The sequence below is a fragment of the Benincasa hispida genome, chromosome 3 (genome assembly GCF_009727055.1).
Source record: "Benincasa hispida cultivar B227 chromosome 3, ASM972705v1, whole genome shotgun sequence".
NCBI lineage: Eukaryota > Viridiplantae > Streptophyta > Magnoliopsida > Cucurbitales > Cucurbitaceae > Benincasa > Benincasa hispida.
The window spans coordinates 36,756,052-36,782,608 of NC_052351.1; the positions used below are offsets into that span (position 1 = coordinate 36,756,052).

Sequence of the window (26,557 nt, forward strand, 5' to 3'; positions counted from 1 at the left end):
TTTACATTGATTTGTACGATGATCTAAATGAGACAACAACGATGTATTCTATGTAATTTATTTTTTCAATTTCTTAATTTCTCCCCTTAATGTTGGAAAATCTGTCTCATTAAAATAACAATCAACAAATCCTGCAGTAAATACATCGCCCGTCGGGTTCAAGATATTTAATAATTGATGGGGAATCATATCCAACATATATTCCTAACTTCCTTTGAGGACCCATCTTAGTGCATTGTGGTGGAGCAGTTGGAACATATACTGCACACTAAAAAATTCTCAGATGGGAAATATTTAGCTCATGAAGTCCACCACATCCAAATTTGTCACGTGGGATGGGTAAAATATGTCATTATTCTAGTATGCAAAATTTGCTTTCAAATTTTTCTCTTTTTCCTTCAGGGAGGCTTGATAAAGGTCAACTAAGTGTTTTGACGTACGACGAGTACGTGACTAATGCCCAGTCATTATGCATCAGAAGCATTTATTGTCAACACTCTTTGAACTTTTATCTCATGGAGGTTTTCTTTTGTGATCATCATTTTGTGTGGTTATTTTGAAATTTAAATGATTAGAATAACCACCACGAAAATAATAATTATTTCTTCCTCTACCACAATTATGACCTCGACCACGATTATTAACATTCACAAGATTCACTTTAGGGAATGGTGTTATTCCAATTGGTCGAGATTTGTGGTTCTTCATTAATAACTCGTTATTTTGTTCAACCACGAGAATACATGAAATTAGTTCAGAATATTGTTTAAAACATTTCTTTCGATATTGCTATTGAATGAGCATATTCGAGACATGAAATGTAGAAAATGGCTTCTCCAACATATCAACATCAGTAATTTTTTCTCCGCATAACAACAATTTTGAACTGATTTAAATAATGTGGAATCATTTATTGATTTAAAATCTTGTAGCCTCAAATGCATCAACTCATAATGGGCTTTAGGAAGAATAACCATCTTTCGATGATCATACATTTCTTTTAAAATTTTCCACAAGATACGAGTATCTTTTATTGTAAAATATTCCATTTTTAATCTATTGTGGAGATGACGACGAAGGAAAATCACAACTTTTGCTTTGTCCTGACTGGATATCATATTTTCTTCTTTAATTGTTTCTCCCAAGTTCATAGCTTCTGGGTGAATTTCGTCATCGAGCACCCATGACAAATAATTATTCCCATTAATGTCAAGGGTTGCGAATTCTAATTTTGTAAGGTTTGTCATGACAACATTACCACAAAATATTATATTTATATTAGAAATTTAATATGTACTAAATATGTAAAATAACATTTAATTTATCAATTATAATAAAGGAGGAAAAAAAAAGCAACCTACCTTTAGGACGTATCTTCAACGATGGAAGTAACCGCTCGTACTGGTAACATGTTGTGAAATTGAGGAACACGACGGAAACACAAATATGAATAAAATATAATATAATATAAAATAAAATAACTAAAATCATAAAATTGGATAATATGAAAATTAGTGGAATTTTGAAGTGACTTTTTCACCAATGTACATTCTTTTGAGATCCACTAAATGCCACTGTTTATAAGCAGAGTGACAAGTAGGATAACACCAAACATGAATTATTACAAAGTAGATAATATAAAAAATGACACAATTTTTAAGACACTAAACATTGGACATCTATTTATATGATATTTATAATTTTTTTTTTCATTTTTTGAAATAAATATATTGAGATTAATGAGACACTACTGCGAATAAAATGAAAAGCAAAAGAAATCAGTAAATAACGTTTGGCTTAATTATGAAAGGCCACCTGTCATTCACACCCCCGATCTACCGCGTCTGACGTCCACGCGCACGCGTTCTCTCACTCAAACTTCCACCGTACACCGAAGAGCGCGCGCGCGTGTTTCTCTCTCTCTCCACACCGCGTATTTTGTTTTATTATTTCTGAAGGTCGGTGTTTTCGGACACTGTCGATAAAAAAGAATATGATTAAAAAATTAATCATGTAATTACAGAACATTTAATCAACTAATTTAATTAATTAAATTCCACCAGCTACAGATCTTCTCGCTCTCTCTTTCATCTCTCTATTAAATCTCCTCTCCCTCTTCATTCGCTCGACCATTACATTTCTTCTCCTCTTCCTGAGAAAAATGGAGGAATAGTTTCAAACTCTTTTGCCTTCTTTTCTAGATCTGTTCTTTTCAAGGTAAGCTATGGCGCTATTGTTTACTGTCGGCTGTTTAGATCGCTTAGATCTTGTTCATTATCTTCTCATTATTTCTTTCTTTGGTTCTTACATTCAGCATGTTTTACCTTTTTTTTTTTTTTTTTGCGCTTTCAATGCTTTAGTTTCTGTTTTCTGCTTTCACTTCCCGTTTCATTTTTACGCGTTTTTAGTGTAGATCTATTTTGGTTTTTGGTTAACTATGGTTCCTTGTTGCTGTTTTGGTTCGCATTGGTTTCTGATTTATTCGTTTTTGTGCTGTTTGAATATAGATCTGATAAAGTTTGTTTACGTTCTTGTTGTATTTCATTGTACGTGAATGAATGATGTTGTGTTTTCGTGATAATTTTACGTGATTTTTGGATTTTGTTTATGCGAGTAATCTCTGTTTTTGTTATCTGTTCTGGATCGACCTTATTTTGTATGGATGGACTTACTAAATCATTGGTTTATATGCTTTAATGTGTCTCGAAGTGGATTTACTTGATCTTCCTTGTCCATGTCACCAGTTCAGTGAGTGTTTGATTACAGTAATTGTGCCGTGAATTATGGCTGAATTTTCTTTGTTGAATATTTTTCTTAGTTCTCTAGTCAAGTTTGTGATAAATTTCTCCTTTGAGTTGAATTTCTATTTTTCTGGGACTTTAATTGTTTGTTTGTTTGACGTTGATGTTTGAACGGCTTTTTGGGACCAAGTTTCACTTTTCATGACATCCTTTGCTAGTATGAATTCAGTTTGTCGGTGATCTTTGTGTATTCAACTAATTGATACTTTTTTCTTCTAATGGACTATTCTGTCTATTCCCTTTCCATTCTCAGGTGCATACTCTATAGGATATAACGTAGTAGATAGAAATGGCATTAGGGAAGTATTCGAGAGTAGACAACCGAAGGTCCTCATCGAGCTATTGCTCAACAGTGACCATTGTTGTATTCGTTGCTTTGTGCTTGGTTGGAATATGGATGTTAACATCATCATCTGTAGTTCCAGTTCAAAATATTGATGTGCCACAGGAGAACAAAAATCTGGCAAAAAATCAAGTGACTGAGACCAATGAGGGAAAGACTCAGCCTTTTGAAGATAATCCAGGAGATTTACCTGATGATGCAAGGAAAGGGGATGACAATGAAGGTTCTAATCAGCAGGAAAGCCAGGAAGAGAAGCCTGAAGAGAAGCCTGAAGAGAAGCCTGAAGAGAAGCCTGAAGAGAACCCGGAAGAGAAGCCTGAAGAGAAGCCAGAAGAGAAGCCTGAAGAGAAGCTTGAAGAGAAGCCCGAAGAACAGAATGAGGACAAGAACGGAGGGAATGAAGAAACTAAACCAGACGAGGGAGGAAAAACAGAAGATGGTTATTTGAAGGAGGAAAATGGACAACCAGGTTCTGAATCTAAGCCAGAGACTGGTGACAATGGATCTGGTGGACAAGGAGATTCTGAGGAGAATTCTAATGAGAAACAATCAAATGATACAGAAGAGAAAAATGACGATGAGAAAAAAACAGATGACTCAAACGATACTAAAGATGGAGAAAACAATAATGGTCAGGAAGGGGAGAATGTGAAGCTAAGTGAAAAAAGCTCTGATGACACAAATGAAAATAACCAATCCAAAAACCCGACTTCTGGTGAGGAGTTTCCTTCTGGTGCTCAGTCGGAGCTTTTGAATGAAACATCAACACAAAATGGGGCATGGTCAACTCAGGCAGCAGAGTCAAAGAATGAAAAAGAGACTCAAAGATCTTCCACGAAACAATCTGGGTATGAGTGGAAAATTTGCAACGTTACTGCTGGATCAGATTACATTCCTTGCCTCGACAATTTGCAAGCAATTAGGAGTCTTCCAAGTACAAAACATTATGAACATCGAGAGAGGCATTGTCCTGAAGAACCGCCCACCTGCCTTGTTTCACTTCCAGAGGGGTATAGACGCCCAATTGCATGGCCAACTAGCAGGGAAAAGGTTAAAGAGATCTAACATTTTTACTTCAGAAAATACGATTTATGTTAAGTTCGGTTTTTGAATTGTTTTCCCCCCTTTATTGTTTGATGATCTAATTGAGTGTGTTTCTGCAGATATGGTACTATAATGTTCCCCACACAAAACTTGCTGTAGTTAAGGGACATCAGAATTGGGTAAAAGTTTCTGGTGAGTACTTAACATTTCCTGGTGGTGGGACCCAGTTTAAGCACGGTGCTCTTCACTACATTGACTTCATACAAGAGGTAACATTCTTTTCCACGAGCTCCTGTTAGTATAATATGTGACGTGCTCATTTGGTTTGCAGATTAGCATCTCTATCATTGGTGGTTGTTTTTTTTTATAATGTAGCTGTTTACTTTTCAGATCTTGCATTGCAATGATGACTCCGTGTCTTTTATCTAATCTACATCCTTCATCAGTTGTAGCTTTATAACAACATCAAGTTTATCAATTGCATTAATGAACCTCCGCCACCCCCCCCCCCCCCCAAAAAAAAAAAAAAAAAAAATCCTCTTGATGACAAATAGCACCTTCACCCTTGTTTTTACACAGAGGACCAATTTATAACATTACAAAACACAAAAAAGTTCTTAATAGCATTCGGGAAGCTTTTTTTTTTCCTATTCTTAGGACAAAAGTTCTCATTGTGTGAAGTCCTTTGTTATTGATGCTTTGGATTGGAGGAAGTCCTATTGTATGATATTGATAATTGACCAATGAAGCTAATGGTGTATATGATTGTTCTGATTTTTTTATTTTCCGGTTACTTCTTTGGAAAATGTTTTTGAGTGAATTTGTAAATGTATACAATTTCATGCAAATGCGCATGAAATTGTAACAACGATCACGTGTATGACATCGTAAATGTATACAATAGACGAAGATGACTATAGTCTTGTAGACCTATTGAACTAACAACATTCTGCAAATGCACAATTTTTCTTACTGATGCAGTCTGTCAATGATATCGCTTGGGGAAAACGATCACGTGTAATTCTGGATGTTGGATGTGGGGTGGCAAGTTTTGGAGGATTTCTTTTTGAAAGAGATGTACTAACCATGTCATTGGCCCCAAAGGATGAACATGAAGCACAAGTCCAGTTTGCACTTGAGAGGGGAATTCCTGCTATATCTGCTGTTATGGGCACAAAAAGACTTCCCTACCCAGGAAGAGTTTTTGATGTTGTCCATTGTGCTCGTTGTAGAGTACCATGGCACATAGAAGGTAATGTGATTATTAGTACGTCTGAGTTAATATATTCTCTCAATTCTTGAGATGTTGGTTAAATTTCTATTGTTTGGAACCATGATTCATTTTGATATATCATATAGTGAACAGACTTTAATTTCATCATATCAGTGATTGAATTCAACCATTTTGTCAGTAGCTCAAGTTTCAATGCTCACTTCTGAAGAAACTGTGCAGGTGGAAAACTTCTGTTGGAGCTGAATCGTTTGTTGAGGCCTGGTGGCTTCTTTGTGTGGTCTGCTACACCAGTCTATCAGAAGAATGCTGAAGATGTTGGAATATGGAATGGTTGGCAATTACTAAACCCCTTATGATCCTTTCAAAATTCAAGCTGTAAATTTACATGTAAAACTAGAGAGCTTCAAAATTAGAGTTCTAACAGCTTTGCATCTGGTGTCTATTTTGCAGCCATGAAAGAATTGACGAAAGCAATGTGCTGGGAACTTGTATCAATTAACAAAGATACGGTGAATGGCGTTAGTGCAGCCATATATAGGAAACCTACTAATAATGATTGCTATGAGCAGAGATCTGAAAAAGAGCCGCCTGTCTGTCCCGATTCAGATGATCCAAATGCAGCATGGTACTTACCCATTAAGATTTTAATTTCCCCAGCTAAGAAAACGTTTACTTTCATTCTATCCAAGATCCAATTACTAGGAATAAGGATCTCCAGTCCAGAAGCATTCCTCTTTTGCTTTCTTGTTCCTTCTCTTCCTTATTTCTAAGTAAAGCTTAGACACATTTTGAATGAAAGAGACCATGACAGATTTTCTTTCTCCAAATGCAGTACTGGTTATTATTATTATTATTATTATTATCATCTAAAAACGAAGTTTATAGCTTTGTTGCTACTACTGAATTTGTTCAAACCATCTGCAGGAATGTGCCACTCAAGGCATGCATGCACAAAATCTCGACAAATGAATCAGAACGTGGTTCTAAATGGCCAGAGCAATGGCCAGCAAGGTTGGAGAAACCACCATACTGGTTGTTGGATTCTCAGGTTGGAGTTTATGGGAGAGCTGCTCCAGAGGATTTCACTGCAGATCATAAACACTGGAACCGTGTCGTGACAAAATCATATCTAACTGGCATGGGAATTGACTGGTCAACCGTCCGAAATGTCATGGACATGAGAGCTGTCTATGGAGGGTAAGATTCTCCTTCCCCCTTACAGGAAATATACTTCAAGATAGTTATCATCATACTTCTGTCCATTGGCAATAAATATTTTCAGTCTTTCTTTAGGTAGAGTTGTGTGTAAGATATCGTTAAGAAATCAACCATCAAACATAAATAGAAAACGTAAACAGTAGAGAATCGACATAGAGATTTACCTGGTTCAACGTTCTTAGGCAGAGGGAGAAAGCGGTTTATTATTAAGGAGAAAATATTAGATTACAGATTCAGAGGAGTTCGTAGAGCTAGAAAGTTTATATAGTGCACTTTTGGTTAAAATCTTAAATAATGTAAATAGCATAAAATATTCAACTTAGGTTTAGGGTCTAGGGGATCTCGTACGTGGTCATTCGGAGTGCCAAATAACGGATTCAAGGCATTTCAATAATTATAATTATTAGGAGTTGAGAGAGATTAATTACTACAGAGAGAGTATTAGAAAGGATGAATTCACTACTGGTAACTCTGTTATTCAAGTATTGGGGCATGGCGTTATTCTTGTCATTCATGTACAAGATCCTTCATTTTCTGAGTATATAAGAATGGTTCTTCACTTTCTCACAGATTTGCTGCTGCATTGAAAGATTTGAAAGTGTGGGTTATGAATGTTGTCTCAATAAACTCTGCTGATACTCTCCCAATTATCTACGAACGAGGTTTATTCGGTATATATCACGATTGGTGTGAATCATTCAACACCTACCCGAGGTCGTACGACCTTCTTCACGCAGATCATCTTTTCTCCAAGATCAAAACAAGGTGAGTTCAGCTTACTGCTTCAACACCATCATTTTATCACTCCTTTCCTGGGCTCCAATCCATGCCTTTTGCTAATGCTTTACTCGATTGACAATACACAGGTGCAACATAGCCGCTTTAGTTGCAGAGACTGACCGGATCCTCAGGCCAGAAGGGAAGCTCATTGTTCGGGACAATTCCGAAACAGTGAACGAGCTCGAAAACATGTTCAAGTCAATGAAATGGGAGGTTCGATTTACTTACTTCAAAGACAATGAAGCATTGCTGTGCGTTCAGAAGTCGATGTGGCGACCAAATGAATCTGAAACACTCCAATATGCAATTGCTTAGAGGCCATGGCTGTCTTTATTATCAAATCATCGTCCCACTCTACTTGTTGGCAAAGGAGGGGAAAGGTTAGGTCAAATTCTTTTTTGGTTCTGGTTATTCAAAGTCTCGATATTATGGCCATGTTACTTCCTAATTAGGTAGTGTATCATCTCATCTACTAGGCCTTTGAGTGTAATTCATTTTTCCTTCTACTCACTCCACCTTTGCAACCTATTCCTTCTTTAAAGGCTCTGTTCAGTTTTCCTTGTACTCTATGATACTGATAGTTATTAATGAAAAATTACATACATTCTTGCATATATTTATTTTCATTCATGTTTTAGAACTTAAAATCAATTAAGGACGGTAGCATTTCCCCCCCCTAAAATTTTGCTTTTATTTCTCTTTTTAATGATTAAAAGTACTTTGGAAGGTTTTACCAATTTTTAAAGGTATTAAACTGATGGGTTATATCTAAATTTACATTCTAATTTTATCTAAATCGACTTTTGAACAAATCTCTCAAATTCACAAATTATGAAAGATTCGTTTGTTTCCTATTAAACTATGTTATATACTTATTTTATATGTATTAAATGCACACGAATTTCATAAGAATTTGTGAAGAGTACAATATTTGTTCAAAGTTTAAGGTAAAAATTGTAATTGTACCAGAGTTTTTAGTTTTTAGGTGCATTGGGACGAAATTGAAAATTTAGAGCTTCGATTCATTATCTATTTGACTTTAAGATTTTAAAATTTGTGTTTGATTTGTCATCCATTATCATGATTTTCATCTTTTGAATGAATTACACAAGCAAGGATTGGAATTTTGAAAACTCCCTCAAAAGTAGTTAACAAAAAAAAAAAAAAGTAGTGTTAATAATGATGTCATTTTTAATTTTCAAAAATTTTAATTGTTTACTCGAGTTACTTTTTTTTCATTAAGTTTTTTGCTTTTATTAAAGAAACATTAAAAACATTTGAATTTTTAATATATTTTTCTTTTAAATAAAACAAGATTTTGAAATAAAAAAGAGAAGTTTTTAAAGTTTGTTTTTCTTTTCTAAATTTGAATATGAATTTAAATGTTTTCTAATACAATCGAGTAAGGAGGATTGAAATGATAGATCTTGTGATCACTAATACGCTTGTATGTCAAGTTGAAGTATGCTTCCTTTAACAACAATTCAAATGTTAGCTTAACAAAAATGGACATTTTGTAAAGAAAATGTGATAAAAGTGTTGGCACCAATTAGATTCAAATGCGGAAGTGATTATCACCCGTGAATTCTAACAGAATAATTAAATCAACCAAGATACAAATAGTAAAGGAATAAACACTTGATGGTTTCATCATGAATATTTGAAATCCTTTAAATCAGACTTGTTTAATTCAATGAATTAAACATTGATTGACTAAGAGTGTGTTATTCTTTTAGAATAAAAGACCACGCAGAGATTGAAAGAAATCATCCAAGAAGATTGTCTATCATGTATATATAGGCAACTGCCTTTTCGGGTAATTACATACTCATCATTAACTTAGGCAACTACTACATTTTGGACAACTACCTACTCGCTTGCTATGTAGATAATTACCATGATCTTGGATAACTACTTGGGATTATTTTTTAAAAACACAAGATAACAATAAAAACCATTATATTTTTCCAACATTACATAACACCATTCAAACTTATAAATTTTACCGTATGATTCGGGGAGATTTACATCTTATAATTGTCTCTTCAGTACTACACTAATAATCACTATGTGTACAATAATAACAATCATCAATTACTTAAATTTTATGAATCAATATTAGAAATCAAAATTATTTCTTAGAAAAAAAATACAAGTTTCAAAAATAAAAACTAAAATTCCAAGTAAAATGGGACCTTTTAGTTGAGTAGCTTTGATTAGGCATGTGTGCGTGTTTTAAAAGATTGTTCATGTGCTAGCATGATACGTGTTAGTTGATTGGATTGTTCTACGCATTAAATTTTAACAAAACTATTCTTAAAAACAACAACAACAATATTAGTTTCGTTTCCATTAAATTTAAGACAACGCAGGAACTAATTTTATGTTTTCTTAGTTTGTTTCCATCCAAATTAATAATGTATCAAAAACCAAATCTATAAGCTTATAATCAAATCCAACCGTGTTGGTATCATCTGATTTTTCTAAAGTATTGATTATTTATTTTATTAAAATAGTCCAATCTAAGAAGAAGATTTCCGAAATCTATGTAAAGTTATCAACTACCCTAATTTTAATTTTTAAAGCAAGTTGTGAAAATTCAATCATGCCAACTACCTTAATTATAAAAGTTAGTAAGAAACTATAAAATAAAAAATGTGTTTTTACTAATTCTCCCTAGGTGATATTAATGTATTTTAAATGAGTTCCAAGAGGCTTAGATTGTCAAATTGGTCTTTTATCATTTTTAGGATACTTAGTCGAATTTTGAGCTAGTCTGCAGTGCAAGGAAATGTCTCATGTATTTTAAGTTCACCTTCGAAATCAAAATTATTCGAATTATTAAAAAGACATTTAAGCACCTTTTTACTGGTTTCTAGTGTTAGAAAATGTATCATGTGCTTTAGGTTCATTTTAGCCACATGGTTGTCAAAATGACACTTAGAACTCTTAAGTGTACATTTAACCTTTAGCTAGTATTAGAACGTAAGAAGATAGAGTTGGGTATTTTGGTTGTGTTGAGAATTTTCTGATTGTCTTTATATTTTTCTCAATAGAGTTTTTGGGGGATTTTCACCGTTGTCTCTAATAAAGTCTTAACATCTATCTCAGACAAGTCGTATTTTATGTAGAATATTTTTCTTTCCTAATTTGGAATTTATATACAAAATATTTTTATTTCCTAGTCTAGGAAATCTTAGCAGAAGTATATTGATCGATATTTTTCTTTTTATGGTGGATCTTATTTTGACAAAAAAAGAAAATATTTTTCTTGAAACTCTTTCCTTATTTGGTCTTGCTTTTAAAAGAAGAATTTTGGCCCTCATTTAGGGTTGCTGCTTTTGTTATTTGAGCACGACGTTTTTTGTTTTGTGGCTGGACTGGTATGAGAATTTATTGTGAACTTGACCTCTGATTTTGCTGATCTAACCAAACCTGATTTTTAGAAAGTCCATATCAGACGTCAATCTTTTGTTATATCTCCTACAATTATCAATTAGATTCTTCATAGAAATGTTCCAGAGAATGTGACTAAACAATACATATTTTCAAGGGATCTTGTGTTTGAATTAACAGGGGGTGCTCGGTCTTCATGGCCAAGAAAGGGACAACTTCCCACAGCAGTGCTCAGTGTCAACCCTCCTTCACAAGATAGGCATCTCGAATTGGTATCCTTCTTCCCACAAACCTGGCCTCTTAATTGCTCTTGCTATATTGATATACCAGATTGGAACTAGGTCTCACTTCAACTATGGTACATTTGTATTGAATCAAATTAAGCAGCACATTGGGTCTAAAGCCCTTCGTTTGCCCATTTGCTACCCAAGGTTAATTTGTGGGATTCTCCTTTCTTAGAAACCTGATTTGATTACACCTACTGAACCTATTGACTCACCACTTAGTCATTTTATTATACATCCCAAGCTTCTGCAAGGACATCATGTTCCTGATATAGATACTACCACTACGACCTCTCATATTGATGGCCTCAATTGAGCTTTCATTAAATCTTCTTCTAGTAGTCATGTTTTACAAGTATTATCTAATGAGTCTCGAGACATTGAGACCTTGATGCAGAGTCTACAGGCACGAAACTCTGAAGTTGATGGGGGTGTTATAGGTCATGTTGGCTGTACTGTCCAGGTCTAGAGGGGCTTTCTCTTCCTAGAGATGTGCTTGATTTTTTTTTTTTTAGCTAGAAAGGGGAAGAATTAGTGTTGTGTTGATCTAATCTGACAGAGCTTATTGAGCCTGCTCTTGGTTTTGTTGGTTCTGGTGATTGTTTTGGTTGATTGGTTGTTTGTTGTTGTTTGGTTCTGTGTTTGGCTGCCAAATTGACTTTATTTGTTTATTTTCTATTGTAAAGTCTTCTGCTTTTCTATTTAGTACTAATGATATTTCAACTCTATTTATGACATTCATTTTTTCGTTGGTTGGTTTGTCAAATATTTTACCTTAAAAAAATATCAGCCAAAGTGAAAACTTGTTGAAGATTTGGTGATTGTGTTTATGTTTTTCCTAAGGCAATTTCTGGGGGGTTTTCACAATTGTCTCAAATGAAGTCTTAACATCCGCCTCAAACAAGTCATATCTCATGTAGAATATTTTTCTTTTCTAATATGAAGCTTATGTACATAATATTTTTATTTTCTAATTTGGGAAATCTCAACAGAAGTATATTGATCGATATTTTTCTTTTTTTATGGTGGATCTTATTTGGACAAAATGGAAATATTTTTCTAGAAATTATTTCCTTATTTGACTTCACTCTTAAAAGAAGAATTCTAGCCCTCATTTAGGGTTGCTGCTTTTGTTATTTGAGCAAGACATTTTCTGTTCTGTAGCCAAACTTTGCAACATTGAAGGGAGTTAACAAACTTGAAGGAAAGATAACAATGTTGAGAAGAGTCTCACACACTATTAGAAGTTGAAGTATTCAACACTAATATTATCAAACTTAGGGGAAGCCTAAGTGCATTTGAGAGGGAATCTTACATTTAGGGGGAGCCTAGGTGATCGGTGAGTTGAGCTTTACATGAGTCATTGTAGTAGTAGTGTATTACGGATAAGAACTATGTTGTAAACTGTTTAACTTATTAATGTTAGTGGATTATCTTTCTTGGGCACAGTACCCCCAGACGTAGGTGGATTTCACCAAACTGGATTACCAACTTCTATGTGTCTTTATCTACTTGTTGTTACAGTTGTTGTCTGTGCTTTTCATTTAACATCCATAATTTGAGTGATGAGTCAATCTAACGCTTTTTCAGATTGATTTTAGGCATATCTATATGTGCTTTAACATTTGAAATGACTCTCGTTGCATTTGTAAATACTTATCATTTTTGTAAGGTTTCTACTCACCACATGGCACATGTTTGCATGAAAATCCTAATTGTCAGCACTATGTAAAGTCCAACACAAGGGTCCTTGACACCTCCTGCTTGCGTGGGAGCTTGAGGTGTCTCCACCATGAAAAGTCCAATGCATAGGCCCTCATTGAGGTTTCATTTCGATCTTTTGCATGTCCTACTATGCGTTCACCTCACCCTAGGCTCGACTGAGGCTTCATTTGGTTGAGCCACGTTCCTCATTTTGCTGTCAATCCGACATTGCTCTCTAAGTTTCCAAATCAACGCATAATGACCTAGGTTGGCTGCATGGTGGCTTCACCAACAACCCTAGATGCGTCTATCATCTCCTCTATGCATCCATAGGGTGCTTTCAACGCATTGTCTCTTAGGTTTAAACTTATGGTTTCTTAATTTTTTCACCAACTTGATTCTTACTCACCATATAGTTCCTTCTTTGGCTTGGGTATGCATCCAAGTCTCACTCTTTCCCATAGGTATGTGTCCAACTTACCTTTTCCTTTCCTAGGCACGCGTCCAACTAGGGTTCTTAGGTTTTCTTATTGTATCTCTCTCCTAAGGGTTTGTTATATGCTTCCATCTTGCTCCTCATAGATCCAAAATGGAACCCACAAGATCTTCTATGCACCAAACCCTAATCCTATGCGCCCAACTCCAACCTCATGCGCCCATCCTTCTTCCTCTTCCTTCTCCCTTGGTTTCTATCTTCTTCTCAAGCATAACTTACTCCTTCTACTCAAAGCATAGTCATGTGTCCTCTTTGTCTCTCTTTTCCCTTAAAGTATGCGTCCATCTATGTGCCCACATGGCCATCTATGCATCTAACCCTTCCATCTTTTGGGTTTCCTCCACTTGTGGTGTTTCAGTCCAACACTTAGTCAATTTCGCTCCCTTGAATGCCTCATGCGTATATCATGCTTTCCCTATGCTCTCCTATGCTATAAATGCAACTTTTATTTTCATAGCATAGTTGGACACTTAGTCAAATTTTGACTCTAAACTACTATACCTTCAACATTTAGAAAATTTTCTTCTTCCAAGGAATAGTCTAAGTACTTAGTTAAACTCTTCCCTTCTAAAGCTTGAACTTTGAGTTCTTCTCTCCCTTTAAGGAAATCCTGTGAGGGCTCGAGTGTTACAGTCTCTCTATAGATTTCACACACTTTTTTTTTTTTACATATTATAAACTCTCTCTTTTTATTTAAAACTCATATCTATTTGTATGTATTGATTTGTTACAATAGGTTGTTGAGAATTTGTTTTGGTAAAAGTAGCCGCTGAGATCAAACTCTTTAAATCTCCACTTTGATTTCAATACATGTAGTCTTCTTCTTCCAAGTTTGACTTTGTTTCATCATTTTTTAGGTAAATCAAAGCCGATTAGCTCTAAGCACTTGAGGAGCTTGAGCTTTGATATAGGCCTCGTGAACATGTCAGCTGCATTCTCAGAGATATGTACTTCCAGCACCTCGATCTCTCCCTTTTCTATTTTGTCTTGAACAAAATGGTATTTTACGTCTATGTGTTTTGTTTTTTTTTTTAATGGTATTGTGGGTTTTTGGAAAGATGGATAGCACTTTGGTTGTCACAGTAGATTTTAACTACTGTCTGTGATATAACAAATTATGCCATCAAGCCCTTTGACCATAATCCTTCTTCAATTACTTCTGTTAGTACCATATACTCTGCTTCTATAGTAGATAATGTTGTGATTGATTGTAAATTAGCTTTCTAACTTAATTGATTAGGGTCATATAAGAAAACATAGTCTGATAGGGACCCTTTCTTGACTAAGTCCCCTGCAAAGTCATATTCAACATAGTATACAGTTCGAGTTCTGTCTCTTGAGTGCTTTGATAGGTTAGCTTAGCCTTCTTAGACCAAATTAGACACCTAAGTATCCATTTAGTGGCCTCCCAATGTCTTTTGCCAGGATTAAACATGTATATGCTAACTAATCTAGCACAATAGGAGAGGTCTGACGTTGTTGAGATCATCAAGTACATCAAACTACCCACTGCTTGACTGTAAGGTACTCTTTGTATCTATTTTAGGTGTTTCATGTCAGTTTTTGTAGGTGAATTAGCTGAAGACAGCTTAAAATTACAAACTTGTATTTTTGAAAAGCAAAACTAAATTACAAACTTTCGCAAACTCTAAATTTAGATTCAGATTTGTTAAAGAACTAAAAATCTTAAAAATCATAGTAAGAATGTGAATTTGTTACAAAACTATATTTTAAAAGTTTTGTTATGAAATTAAATTTACAACATCATAATAAACTAAATATGTTGTAAAATTTGACAAATAAGATAAATTAGAGATCGAAAGAGACACTTGTATTTTTTCTAAAACCAAAGCTAAATTACAAACTGTCTCAAAATGTAAATTTAGATTCAGGTTTGTTTAAAACTAAAAATTTTAAAATCATAGCAAGAACGTAAATTTTTTACAAGACTATATTTTAAAAGTTTTCTTATCAAAATAAATATAGTCTTTTTCTAAAAGGATAGATTTTTATTTTTTAAAAGCAAGACTAAATTACAAAATTTCTCAAACTGTAAATTTAGATTTAGGTTTGTTGAAAAACTTATATTTTGAAATCATTAACAAGAAATTGATTTTGTCACAAAGCTATATTTTAAAAAAATGTTGTTGTCAAAACAAAATATGTTTTTTTTCTTCTTCTCTTTTCTTTTCTTTTCTTTTTTTAAAGATACGCTTATAGTTTTTAAAAGCAAACTAAATTAAAAACTTTTCAAAACCTCATTATTAAGTTATATAAAAGAAAGGGTTATTGAAGAAAAAAAAAAGTGAGGTAAATCTTTTTTTCTTCTAATCAAAACTAAAGAAAGACAATAATTAGATTTACATTAGGATTAGGGGTATTAGATATATATCGTTTTTTGTCGTTTGTACATTTAGGAGAGCATTGAACCAAACTCATGTTACATTGGCAAAAGCGGAGAATGCCTATAATGTTGCCACAAGGGCTCGAACCATTGAAGTAGATTGTGGTAGGACTTTAGAAGCCTGGTGTAGTAGGAACTCATTTGTTTTTGTTTTGTCAGCAACCTATCGTCAGATAAAGTACTAAGATTAGCATGGATATAGAACCACACGAATTGATTGCAATACTTACTATCATTTGCGCAACACAACAACAATAGATGATAATGTTCAATATGATAATGAGACTTGGAGACAGGAGAATAGAAAATCAATCGCTAGACCTTAGGTATCAAATTAGGCAATTTAACTTTTTTCGTCTAATTCATGAAAGTGATCTAGCTTGTTGAGAGAGTATACAGATGGATCGAAGATGTTTTGCTATCTTGTGTACTATGTTAAGGACAAGAGGGGGCTTAGAAGCCACTCAATATGTGGACGTCGAAGAGATGGTTGCGATTTTCTTGCATATTGTTGCACATAATGTTAAGAATATGGTAGTTTGACGATATTTTTCAAGATCTGTTGAGACAATGTCGCGACACTTCAACGATGTTCTTAATGAAATTCAACTCTACGAAGTCCTTCTGAAGCAACTTGAGCCAGTGGCCCATTCATGTACGGACCAGAAGTGGCGATGGTTTCAGGTATATAATAGGTTTACCCAATACTTTACAATGAAGATGTGCTTGTATGGAATGAAAAATAAAAAACTTTTTATCCCCTTAATAGAATTGTCTAGGTGCATTAGATGGTAAACACATCAAGGCGAATGTAAGTGCAAGTGACCGCCCAAGGTATAGGACTAGAAAAGGTGATATTGCCACAAATGTACTTAGTGTGTGCTCGCAAAATGGTGAGTTCATATTCTTCATGCCAGGATGGGAAGGGTCTGCATCTAATACAAGATACTTAGAGATGCAGTATCACGACCTACTAGTCTAAAAGTCCCGAGGGGTAAGATAATGCATTCTCTTTTCTTCAGATAGTGGTGTCAGATTAGATGCCTACTTAATACAATGAACCTAATAATTCATAATGATCATAACATAGGCAGGTTACTACTACTTGTGTGATGTTGGTTTTCTGAATGCTGAAGGATTCCTCGCTCCATACCTAGGTCAACGCTACCATCTAACTGAGTGGCTTGGAGGAAACCCACCAACATGCCTAAAAGAGCTATTTAACATGAGACATTCCTCTGCTAGAAATGTTACTAAGAGAGCATTGGATCATTGAAGGGTCGTGGACCATTCTACGAGGAAGATCCTATTATCTCGTTGACATACAATGTAGGATAATAGCAACATGTTGCCTCTTAGATAACTTGATACATAGAGAAATGGGTTCAGACCCAACATTTGAGGAGGTACATCTTGGTGAAGGTGACTTAAATGAGATGAACACTGAGAATATGAACTTTGTGGAAACGACTCATGTCTGGACTGAATGGAGGGATAGTCTTGCAAATTAAATGTTTGAGGATTAGAATACTATATGACTATGTAGTTCAATTTCCCAAGTGATTTTGTTATTTGTCACATGATGTGTACTTGAACTATTTTTTGTGTGTAATTAAAGTTAAAATACATTAAGTTCCTTCTAAATTATGAGAACTAAGCTATTTACATATGTCAATTTATAAATTATATATATATTAGCTTTACTAAAATTCATGTGTTAATTGAGATGGCGTCGATAAATTCAAAAACTACTAAGCATAGGTGGACAACCATTGAGGATGAGGCATTGGTTGGATGCCTACTACAACTATTTCTGGAATAGACATGGAAGATTGTTTGATTGTAGTTGAGTTTCTATTACCTAATCCCATGCTCTTGCACTCATTCCTTGACTACCCAGTAGAATGAAAGTATAAAAAATGCATGTGTATCGAGCAGGCAACCATAACCATGGCTAAATGGAACTCTGCTTGATTTTCGCTTTTGTTTGACCCTTTTGGTTATGCTTACTTTTGATATTTGTTAGATCCTTTTAATGTTGCTTAACCTTAAATTTTGTAAGACTCTTTTGATTACATGACTTGTTATATTTTGTGGATGGTTTCTAATATTTCTAATTAGACCACTCATGTTAACCCTAAACTTTTTGGACTCTTCATGTTAATGCAATTGTAATCAAAATTGTCGTTATTGAATGTTAAAATTTCTTTTCTTTTTTTTTCTTTTTTACATCATTTCCATGAAAATCAATAGACCAAAGAAATTGAATTAGAGGTACAATTCAAAAATTGATAAATGATACAATTTAGGTCATACAATTCAAAAAAAAAAAAAAAAAAAAAAGAAGAAGAAAGATTAGCTAAACCCATAAATTTAAAACCAACACCCCAAACACAGGCTTCAGAAACCCAGATTCCAAATCCTACACCCTAAATATAGGCATTAGTGATTCCGAGCATCAGAACCCCCTCAAATAAGTTCCCCAAGCATTTAGTTTCCAGACATTTAATTTCAAACCACCAAACACTCCTATATGATTCATTTGAAAGCATGCAATGTGATCTTGAAAATGTTAGCTCGAGATATGTGAAGTTATCAAAGAAGTTTAAGACATTATCTACTGGAAATAAATCTTTTCTGGATGAAAATGCATGTTTAAAAAATAGAGCAACTAATGTTTTGCATGATGATAAAATTTGTGATGATGAGAAATGTGTTTTGAATGATAGAATTAAGGTTCTTGAAAAAAAGAATGATGAACTAAAATCTTTAACATGTGAAATGAAAATTGAAATGAATGACTTGAGAGATAGAAATGATAAAATTGGATCTTTCTCTTTGGAACTATGAAATTGCTAGTTTGAAAGATAAAATTCTTATTTTAGAAAATAGCAATACATCTTTAGAAAAAGATAAATTTTCTCTTGTTAATAAAATTAAGATTATGGAATGTGATAATCATGAGAAAAATGATCTTCTGCATGTGCTTAAAGAAAAAGATCTTGATTTTTTGGTCCTTAATCTCAATTTAATTAATTAATTAATATTTTGATGATAACAAACCTGAACTTATTTACTAAAAAGTTTAGTATTTTGATTAGTCTATTGTGTAGAGCTCAAAATAAAGATTTCAACGCAATTTGAATTACTCAAATCGGAGTTTAAACGAGGAAGATATGACTGAAGCAAGCTTAACAGAAAAATCTCGAACTGATGACGTGAGTTTTTTCTCATCAAAGTAAACCAATTGAAAGGTACCACTTGGAGCAATGGAAGATCGACACATTGTTGCTTTTGACTTTTGGATTGGTTTTAAAAAGAAAACGAGTTTAATATTATTTTATGTTTGTGTTTAATGACTAGTTTTAGACACATGGTGGACATTTGCTTTTTGTAGGATTTTAAAAGATATATATTATTATATTATTTGATATTTATGTCCGTTGGACACATGGTGGACATTGTTTTTTGTTGAGTTTTAAAAGATATATATTATTATATTATTTTGTTTGTGTCTAACGGCTAGTTGAGTTTAAAATCTCCTCCATTGATTTTTCTTTTTCAAGATCCAATGACCCAAATTAAATGTGATTTTCAACAATTTTTTTTTCTCTATTTAAACTCATCTTATTTTCCAAATAATGACAACAATTTTTATTATTTTCAATCCTCCATAACTCAGACACCATGGTTGCTCTCTCTCCAAGCTTCGATTTTCTTCTTTTTATCTTCTTCTAGAGAGAGAGATTTTATTTTGTGAGGATTGGTTCATTAAGTGCTAAATTTGTAAATCCACTCTTTTAGAGAGTTTGTCGAGTATGCTTTGTATTTTTCTATCTAATTATAAGGGTTGCTCTTGATCCCAAAAAAAGAGTTGTTGTTACGATTTGATCCCCAACCGTGGAAATAATCATGTTTGTTCTTGCGTCCAGAAAAAGAACCTCGTACGGTTGGACTCTAAGCCGTGGAAAGAGTCAAGTTCATAATGACATACCCAAGAGGAGCTTGGGAAGTGGATGTGTTGGGTGAAAATTTATTTTTTAAATAAAAAAAGAAACAAAAGGGAACCAACCTTGTTGAGAATCCCATATTGATAAATTTTGAAAGGGGAATCTCCTTTTTGTACTCCAACCTTTCCTAACCTGCTTACACACTTGAGTAGAAACGTCTATTAAATTAATTTCTCATATTGAATTATTTTGATTGCCTTCCTCACCTTGCCGTTTCAATTTTCTTTCCCTCCTTTTTGCTCTTTTCTCCTTTTCTTTTAACCAGATCTCACATAATCGAAAGACCTAACCAAAACACAAAAACCCTAATTGAAGAGAAAAAAATATACCAAATCTAGAGTCTAGACTCTGATATTAAATGATATGAAAATCCTAGAATTTGAAAAATTAGGAATCTAATTGTTGAACCTGCAATATCAAATTCTAAAGCTCCTAATCAATTTGACAACAATCTAAAGGAAAGAATTAAATTTGGATTACCTTTTGATCGAAGACCATGTGGCATGAAAAACTACTTCCCTACCGATGGTTTGAACACTCCATAAGCAAGTTGATCATTCTTACCTGAATACTCAAGCATGCAACCCTAGATCAAGAATTGCAAAAAGGTTGGTGATGAATCTCTATCATCAACACAGAGGAAAATTGTCATTCCAAAAATTCAAAATTAGAACTTCCTTAAAAAACCTAATGACCATACTTTAAATAGTCTCCCAATAAAAGGAACCCTAATGCCTCATAGTAAAATAAAAAATTACTCCTACTTAACTGTCATAAAAAAAAAAATATATTAAAATTACATCAAAGTTATTAAGTAAAAATTAGTTAATAATTTGATACTTGGACGATTCATGTTAAATGCTCAACGGAAAAATCCTAAGTTGATGACGTGGCAGAATTTTTTCTCATCAAAGTGGATCAATTGAAATGTACCACTTGGAGCAATGGAGGAGCGACACATGGTGACTTTTGACTTTTGGATTGGTTTTAAAAAAAATGAATTTAAACAAAATGAATTTAAAAAAAATGAATTTAATATTATTTTATATTTATGTCTAAGGGCTAGTTTTGGACACATGGTGTACATTTGTTTTTTGTTGGGTTTTAATAGATATATATTATTATATTATTTTGTTTGTGGTTAACGGCTAGTTGAGTTTAAAATCTCTATTCTTTTCCAAATCATGACAACAATTTTTATTATTTTCAATCCTCCACAACTCATTAAGCCACAATTGTTGCTCTCTTTCCAAGCTTCATTTTCTTTTTTAATCTTCTTCTTGAGAGAGATATTTTACGTTGTGAGAATTGATTCATTGAGTGCTAAATTTGTAAATCCACTTAGAGAGTTTATCAGGCGTGCTATTTATTTTTCCAAAGTATTGTAAGAGTTGCTCTTGATCCCCAAAATAGAGTCATTGTAATGGTTTGATCCTCAATTGTGGAAAGAATTAGATTTGTTCTTGCGCCTGAAAAAAGAATGTTATATAGTTCGACTCTAAGCCGTGGAAAGAGTCAAGTTCGTAGTGACATACCCAAGAGGAGCTTGAGAAGTAGAAGTAGGCCGGTTGTACCAAATGACTATAAAATTCTCGGTGTCAATTTATCTGTCCCTCTCCTATTTAGTTTTGCAATTAATTCATTATTATATTTTATTACTTGAAATCAAGCACAATTTTTGTTCTTGAAATTAATTGCTCATATTGGATTATTTTAATTGGTTGTTCTTGAATTTCTTATCCAGTATTAATCTTGTGATTAGAATCAAATTGGGTACTTTAAATAGTATTATTAACTTCTTGATTATTTTGGGTTGAATTTATTTTCATGAATTTATTATTTAAATTACTTATTAACAAACAATTTGTTAATTTATTTATTTGGTCCCCACATTAATAAAAAGTTTAATTAGTTTTAATAAACCCTATTCACCCTTTTATAGGGTTGTCTACCAATCCTACAAAAGAATTACTTACAAAAGAGTCTCTTAAGAAATTAACGATAGGTGCCCAAAAACTAGATAAAGGTAAATATTTTAATGACAAAAAAGGATTAGGCTTTGTGAATAAAAACTATTCCTCTAGTTCTAAAACTACTTTTTTCAAAGCCACCTCTTGTATGTCTCAAAATGTTTTGCCTAACATATCAAATTTTGTTGAAATTAAATATGTGCCAAAGTATGAAAAAGATAGAAATATTTGTGGGAAAATCAATTCTTATGCATAATCAATTGCATGCTAGACCAAAATGTGCTCATGATGTGAACCTTGTGAATAAGCATGAAAAATCAAAGTTTGTGCCTAAAGATGTTGATAAAACTGTTGGGATAGATGTCCTAATTCTCCTGGAGCTTCATAGTTTGTAATTTATACACATTGTTATGAATAAAATAAGAGTTATTTCATTCTGACATTTACTCATATCCAATAAACAAAGTTTCATGGTTATTGTATGTAAACTTAAGCATGTATATTAGATATACAAGTGGATCATGCCTTAAGTGATAACCTAAATAGGTTTGTAGTATAAAGATTAAAGTGGGATACCCGATTCTTGTGACACTACGGATACGGCTTGCTTTGTAGAGGTTTACAAGTGTTGTGAACTACTACAAATGGTAAATCTTGACCATTCATGTGAAGACATACGAGCGAGGGTGTCCTATACAAAGAGTTTGTATAAGACCGGACCACGAGATGACTAGTCTCTGTATATAATGCCCTTGATACTGGAGACTTACATCTCACCTAAACAACCATAAGTAACATGACCTCAATCTTGAGTGTTTTGGGAACTCCTGCCTTTGAGGGTGGTCCTTTGATTAGTATGGGTGAGGGTGGCTAGATTGCCAACTCAACATGCCTACCTTTTTTGAGGACTTGTCTAATTTGAGAGTTGGGAACTCAGTTACACAAGATGGAATATACTCCTTCCGCGAAGCAAGGGTAAGTAGATAGATTGATCCCTTAAGGGTTGATTCCGGGGCTTAAACATAGTGACCATAACTTCTCTTTGGAAGAGAAGGCTCAGTCATAGTAGGACTATGACTTATGTTCATTAGAGGAATCAGTGGTTCTTAAGGAGTTAGATGTAACTACAAGGGCATAACGGTTTGGCCCAGCTGTATTTACGAGCGATCTGTGAAGGGTTATTGCATTGTTGATTGTTAAGATGGACACATAACATATCTGTAGTAAGGAGAGTTCAGTTGTCGATCTTTAGTAGAGTGCCTGGCAATTAACGATGGTGGATCTCATGACTAAAGAGTTTAGTTAGTTATTCACGTACCGTTATAGCTTCGAGCTACAAGTCCATAAGGTCCCCTTGGTAGCTCAATGGATTCAAGTTGAGAATCAGTTCTTGGTGTTGATTTGAAATGTTCAAATTGACAAGAGGTAATTCGATTATATATGATATGATCGGCGTGATGTATGAGATACATCAAGTGGAGGGTTAATGTAAATGAGACTTACATTAAGTGCCATGATTTAGAAAAAGAGCTATGGTTTATATGTTTCATGAGATGAAATATTAAAACTATAGGTTATAAATATAATATGGTAAGTTGGTCATCATATATATTTATAATAATATTAATTATTGGATAATTATCTATTTTTCTCTAATAATCAATTGAGTGGGAGGTTATTGGTAGTTTCATGGTAACCGTGAGATAAAAGGAAAAATGTTTTCCTCGATTTAGAAGTAGTTGTATTGAGATTTCCATTCTTAGAAATTTCTCACGGAAAGTCTGTAAAGTAAACTAGATTTGTTAAACGACAGCTTCGAGAGACTAGACGATCGTGGAGTGTTTCTATACGATAGACACTCGACTGGTTGATTAGCTAAATGATCGTGCAGCTTTAGCTAAACAATCGGATAACATTTGTTAAACGATTGGGCATCGTCTATACGATAGACTTTGACATCTCCAACTTGCTCAATCATTTACACGATTGTTCTCTTCCGGTCTCATCCTCTAACCAAGTCCACATAGAGCCCACACTCTGTATTCTCACACTGAGAATACCAAGGTAGCAATTGTGGTGGTGTCATACTCAACTCAACATCGTCGAGGTTTTTGGAGGCCGTTCGTGTGTTTGTGTGGAGTCCGCTATGTTCGTGATCTTGGAGATCACGGTGTTCGAGTTTGCTGTGATTGTGCAGTGTTGTGATCGTGGTGTACGAGTGTTCAGGTGTTGTTGTCTTACTGCGAATGAGTGTTCGTGATCAAGGGTCTTGAAAATGAGTCTTCAAAGGTATGTTAATTTCTTTATTTGATCTTAGAAAAGCATGCTGTAATTTCGTGTTGTGCATAGCCTGTTGTTTCCGTTTCAGTATTGTAATTGTTAATGTTCATATACGATTGAAATTTGGAACGATCCTTCCACTACTCATGGAAATCCTCATGTCCGATTTCCTTCAATTAATATCAGAGCCAGGTTGTTTTGATATTCCAAATTTCACTTCTGTTTTGAACTTTTTTTTTACAGTCGTGGTGGGTTTTCTGCATTGCGTTTAATTGTTAAATATGTTTGTGGATGGCGACGATGAACATTACAGGTTAATTGCCTCCATTTTCAAGCTTTCTTTAAATTACAAGTATTAATTTGTAAGGGCCTCTATGTTTTGTGCATAATTAACATGCTATCGAGTCTGTAATTCAAAGTGTTTGAGTTAGTTGAGTTGTTCGTGATGAAGTTTTGAAGCATGGAGATACGGTTCTCAGCAAAGAAAAAGACCAAGAGTTGGTCGTGTTATGTAGCCTCAGGTAAGCAATCGTTGGAATTTAACTAAACGATCGTGTAGATTTTTCTATACAATCGTATAGTATTTACTAAACCATTGTTTAGCTGGGGTAAATCACTTACTCTTTCGCATAGCGTTGGTTGCCTGATCACAGAGACGCTGGAGGTAGACGATCGTAGTGGGAGCATATGATGCTTATCGTTTAAAAAAAGGCGCGCGCTAAACGATCATGTAGTTAGCATGCCTTATCGCATAGTCATTGACTACACGATCACGCGATATACGATATGAAGGTGCTCGCTCAACGATCGTTTAGACGATCGTGCTTCATTGCATCGTAGTTGTTTAGACGATCGTATAAGGCTTGCGTTGCAGAGCGCGCTGCACAATCGCGTACATCGTGCTTCATCGCATAGTAAAAGGTACACGATCGTTGCTAAACGATCGTTTACCTCTGGAAACATAGGTAAATGATTGAGCAAAGCGTTTTTTCTTTCGTGTAGACGATCGCAGGGAGTTTTGTACACGATTAGCGGAGATGTGTTGCTTCACCCAGACAATTCAAGACCGGTTTGCTTGTTTGAATTGGAGACTCTTTGGTTTTGTAATAGTTAGCTTGTATTTTTTGAGGATTTGAGGCAATTTTTTTCCAGTTCATTAACTTTTGTTTATTATACATGTGATGTATGTGGTTTATATGGCAAAGTGTTTGACATATAGTTTGAAACCCACCTAAGGTTGTGCAATTATCCATGCATCATGTATTATAAGAGTTATAATATGGGATGAAGAAATTACATGAAACATGCACATGCATCATGAAAATATAAGAGTCAGTGAGCATATTCATGCATCATCTTTATATTATAAGCATTGTAGTATAAGGGTGAATGGAAGCATATTTTACTTGGTTTGTTGCTTATTTTAATAAGTGTTATATAAATGGTAGCAATGAATGAACAATGCATGCAACATGACACTTAGGCTGTTTATAAAAGTTATGAATGCCTCGTATGTGTCTACTTTGCGTTGTGATTGATTTTGGTTGTTTCCGTTATAAGTGTTATAAAGGAAATTAGAACTAAAATCGATAAGAAAGAGTTGCACGCGGACTTAGGGTGAACTTAAAATTGTATTAAAGGTTCATTAAGAGATCATGCGAACTTAGTGGATTGAGATAGACTTAAGTTCAAAGGTTCTAATGGGATTAGTAACCTAGCTTAATCTTTTAAATCGGTTTAATAGGATTAAATTGATTGGCATAAAAAATTAAAATTGTATTAAATCTATCTATAAGGGACCTTTTGTCTAAGACGTATTCTGTCTAGGTTGGAGTACTTAAGCTGACAGAAACAAAACATCTCTACCGGGAACCTACCTGGAAATGTGAATTAGATAGATTTTCTGCAAGCATGCGACAATTGGTCAAAGAATCCATTAAAGAATTTAATGGATGATGATCAAAAGTTGTTTCAACTATCTATGATAAAAGTTACTCTTGGGCAAACCTAAAAAGTCACTTTGTTAAAATTCTTAGCTGTGTTTTTTTCTAAGTAAACTAAACCCTAGGTTATAAAATACTCAATGGGAGGAATAGATGTATATGATATGTCAATGATTCTACTCACGTTTCTCCTTGAATGTTCACACCGTAAGATTCATGCTTGGCCTTGTGGTGCCCTGGGAGCATCCCTCTTTGGATGGTGTTTGCATGAGTCAATATCAAGATGGACGGAGGGAGTGTTTATAGTAAGTGGGTGAAGGATGTGTGTCAACACGTCCTACGATTTTTGTCATTGGTTCACACCACGAGATCATTCTGTACTCCCTTGTGGCGCCGAACGTCCCCCTTCTGTTGGCTTTTTGGCCCTTAATCTCAAATTAATTAAATTTAATTAATTAATTAATCAATATTTTGATGATAACAAACTCAATTTTTAATTACTGAAAATCTTAGTGTTTTAATATATCCATAGCGTAGAGCTCGGAATAACGATTCCAAGACCTCTTGAATCACTCAAATCAGAGCTAAAATGAAGACGATATGACCGAAACAAGCCTATAGAGAAAATACCGTGGTGGATGACGTGACAT

At 34.1% G+C, this 26,557-nt stretch overlaps 1 protein-coding gene across 1 annotated transcript; it reads left to right on the forward strand.

Annotated features, from left to right (window-relative positions):
- The first annotated feature begins 2,064 nt into the window (after positions 1 to 2,064).
- Positions 2,065 to 8,034, forward strand: LOC120073124 (probable methyltransferase PMT26). Its single transcript, XM_039025750.1, has 9 exons — positions 2,065 to 2,217; positions 3,055 to 4,194; positions 4,308 to 4,457; positions 5,170 to 5,440; positions 5,642 to 5,752; positions 5,873 to 6,047; positions 6,347 to 6,619; positions 7,211 to 7,405; positions 7,507 to 8,034. The coding sequence occupies exons 2-9, from the start codon at positions 3,091 to 3,093 to the stop codon at positions 7,733 to 7,735; spliced, it is 2,508 nt and encodes an 835-aa protein (XP_038881678.1). The 5' UTR covers positions 2,065 to 2,217; positions 3,055 to 3,090; the 3' UTR covers positions 7,736 to 8,034.
- Positions 8,035 to 26,557: the final 18,523 nt, after the last annotated feature.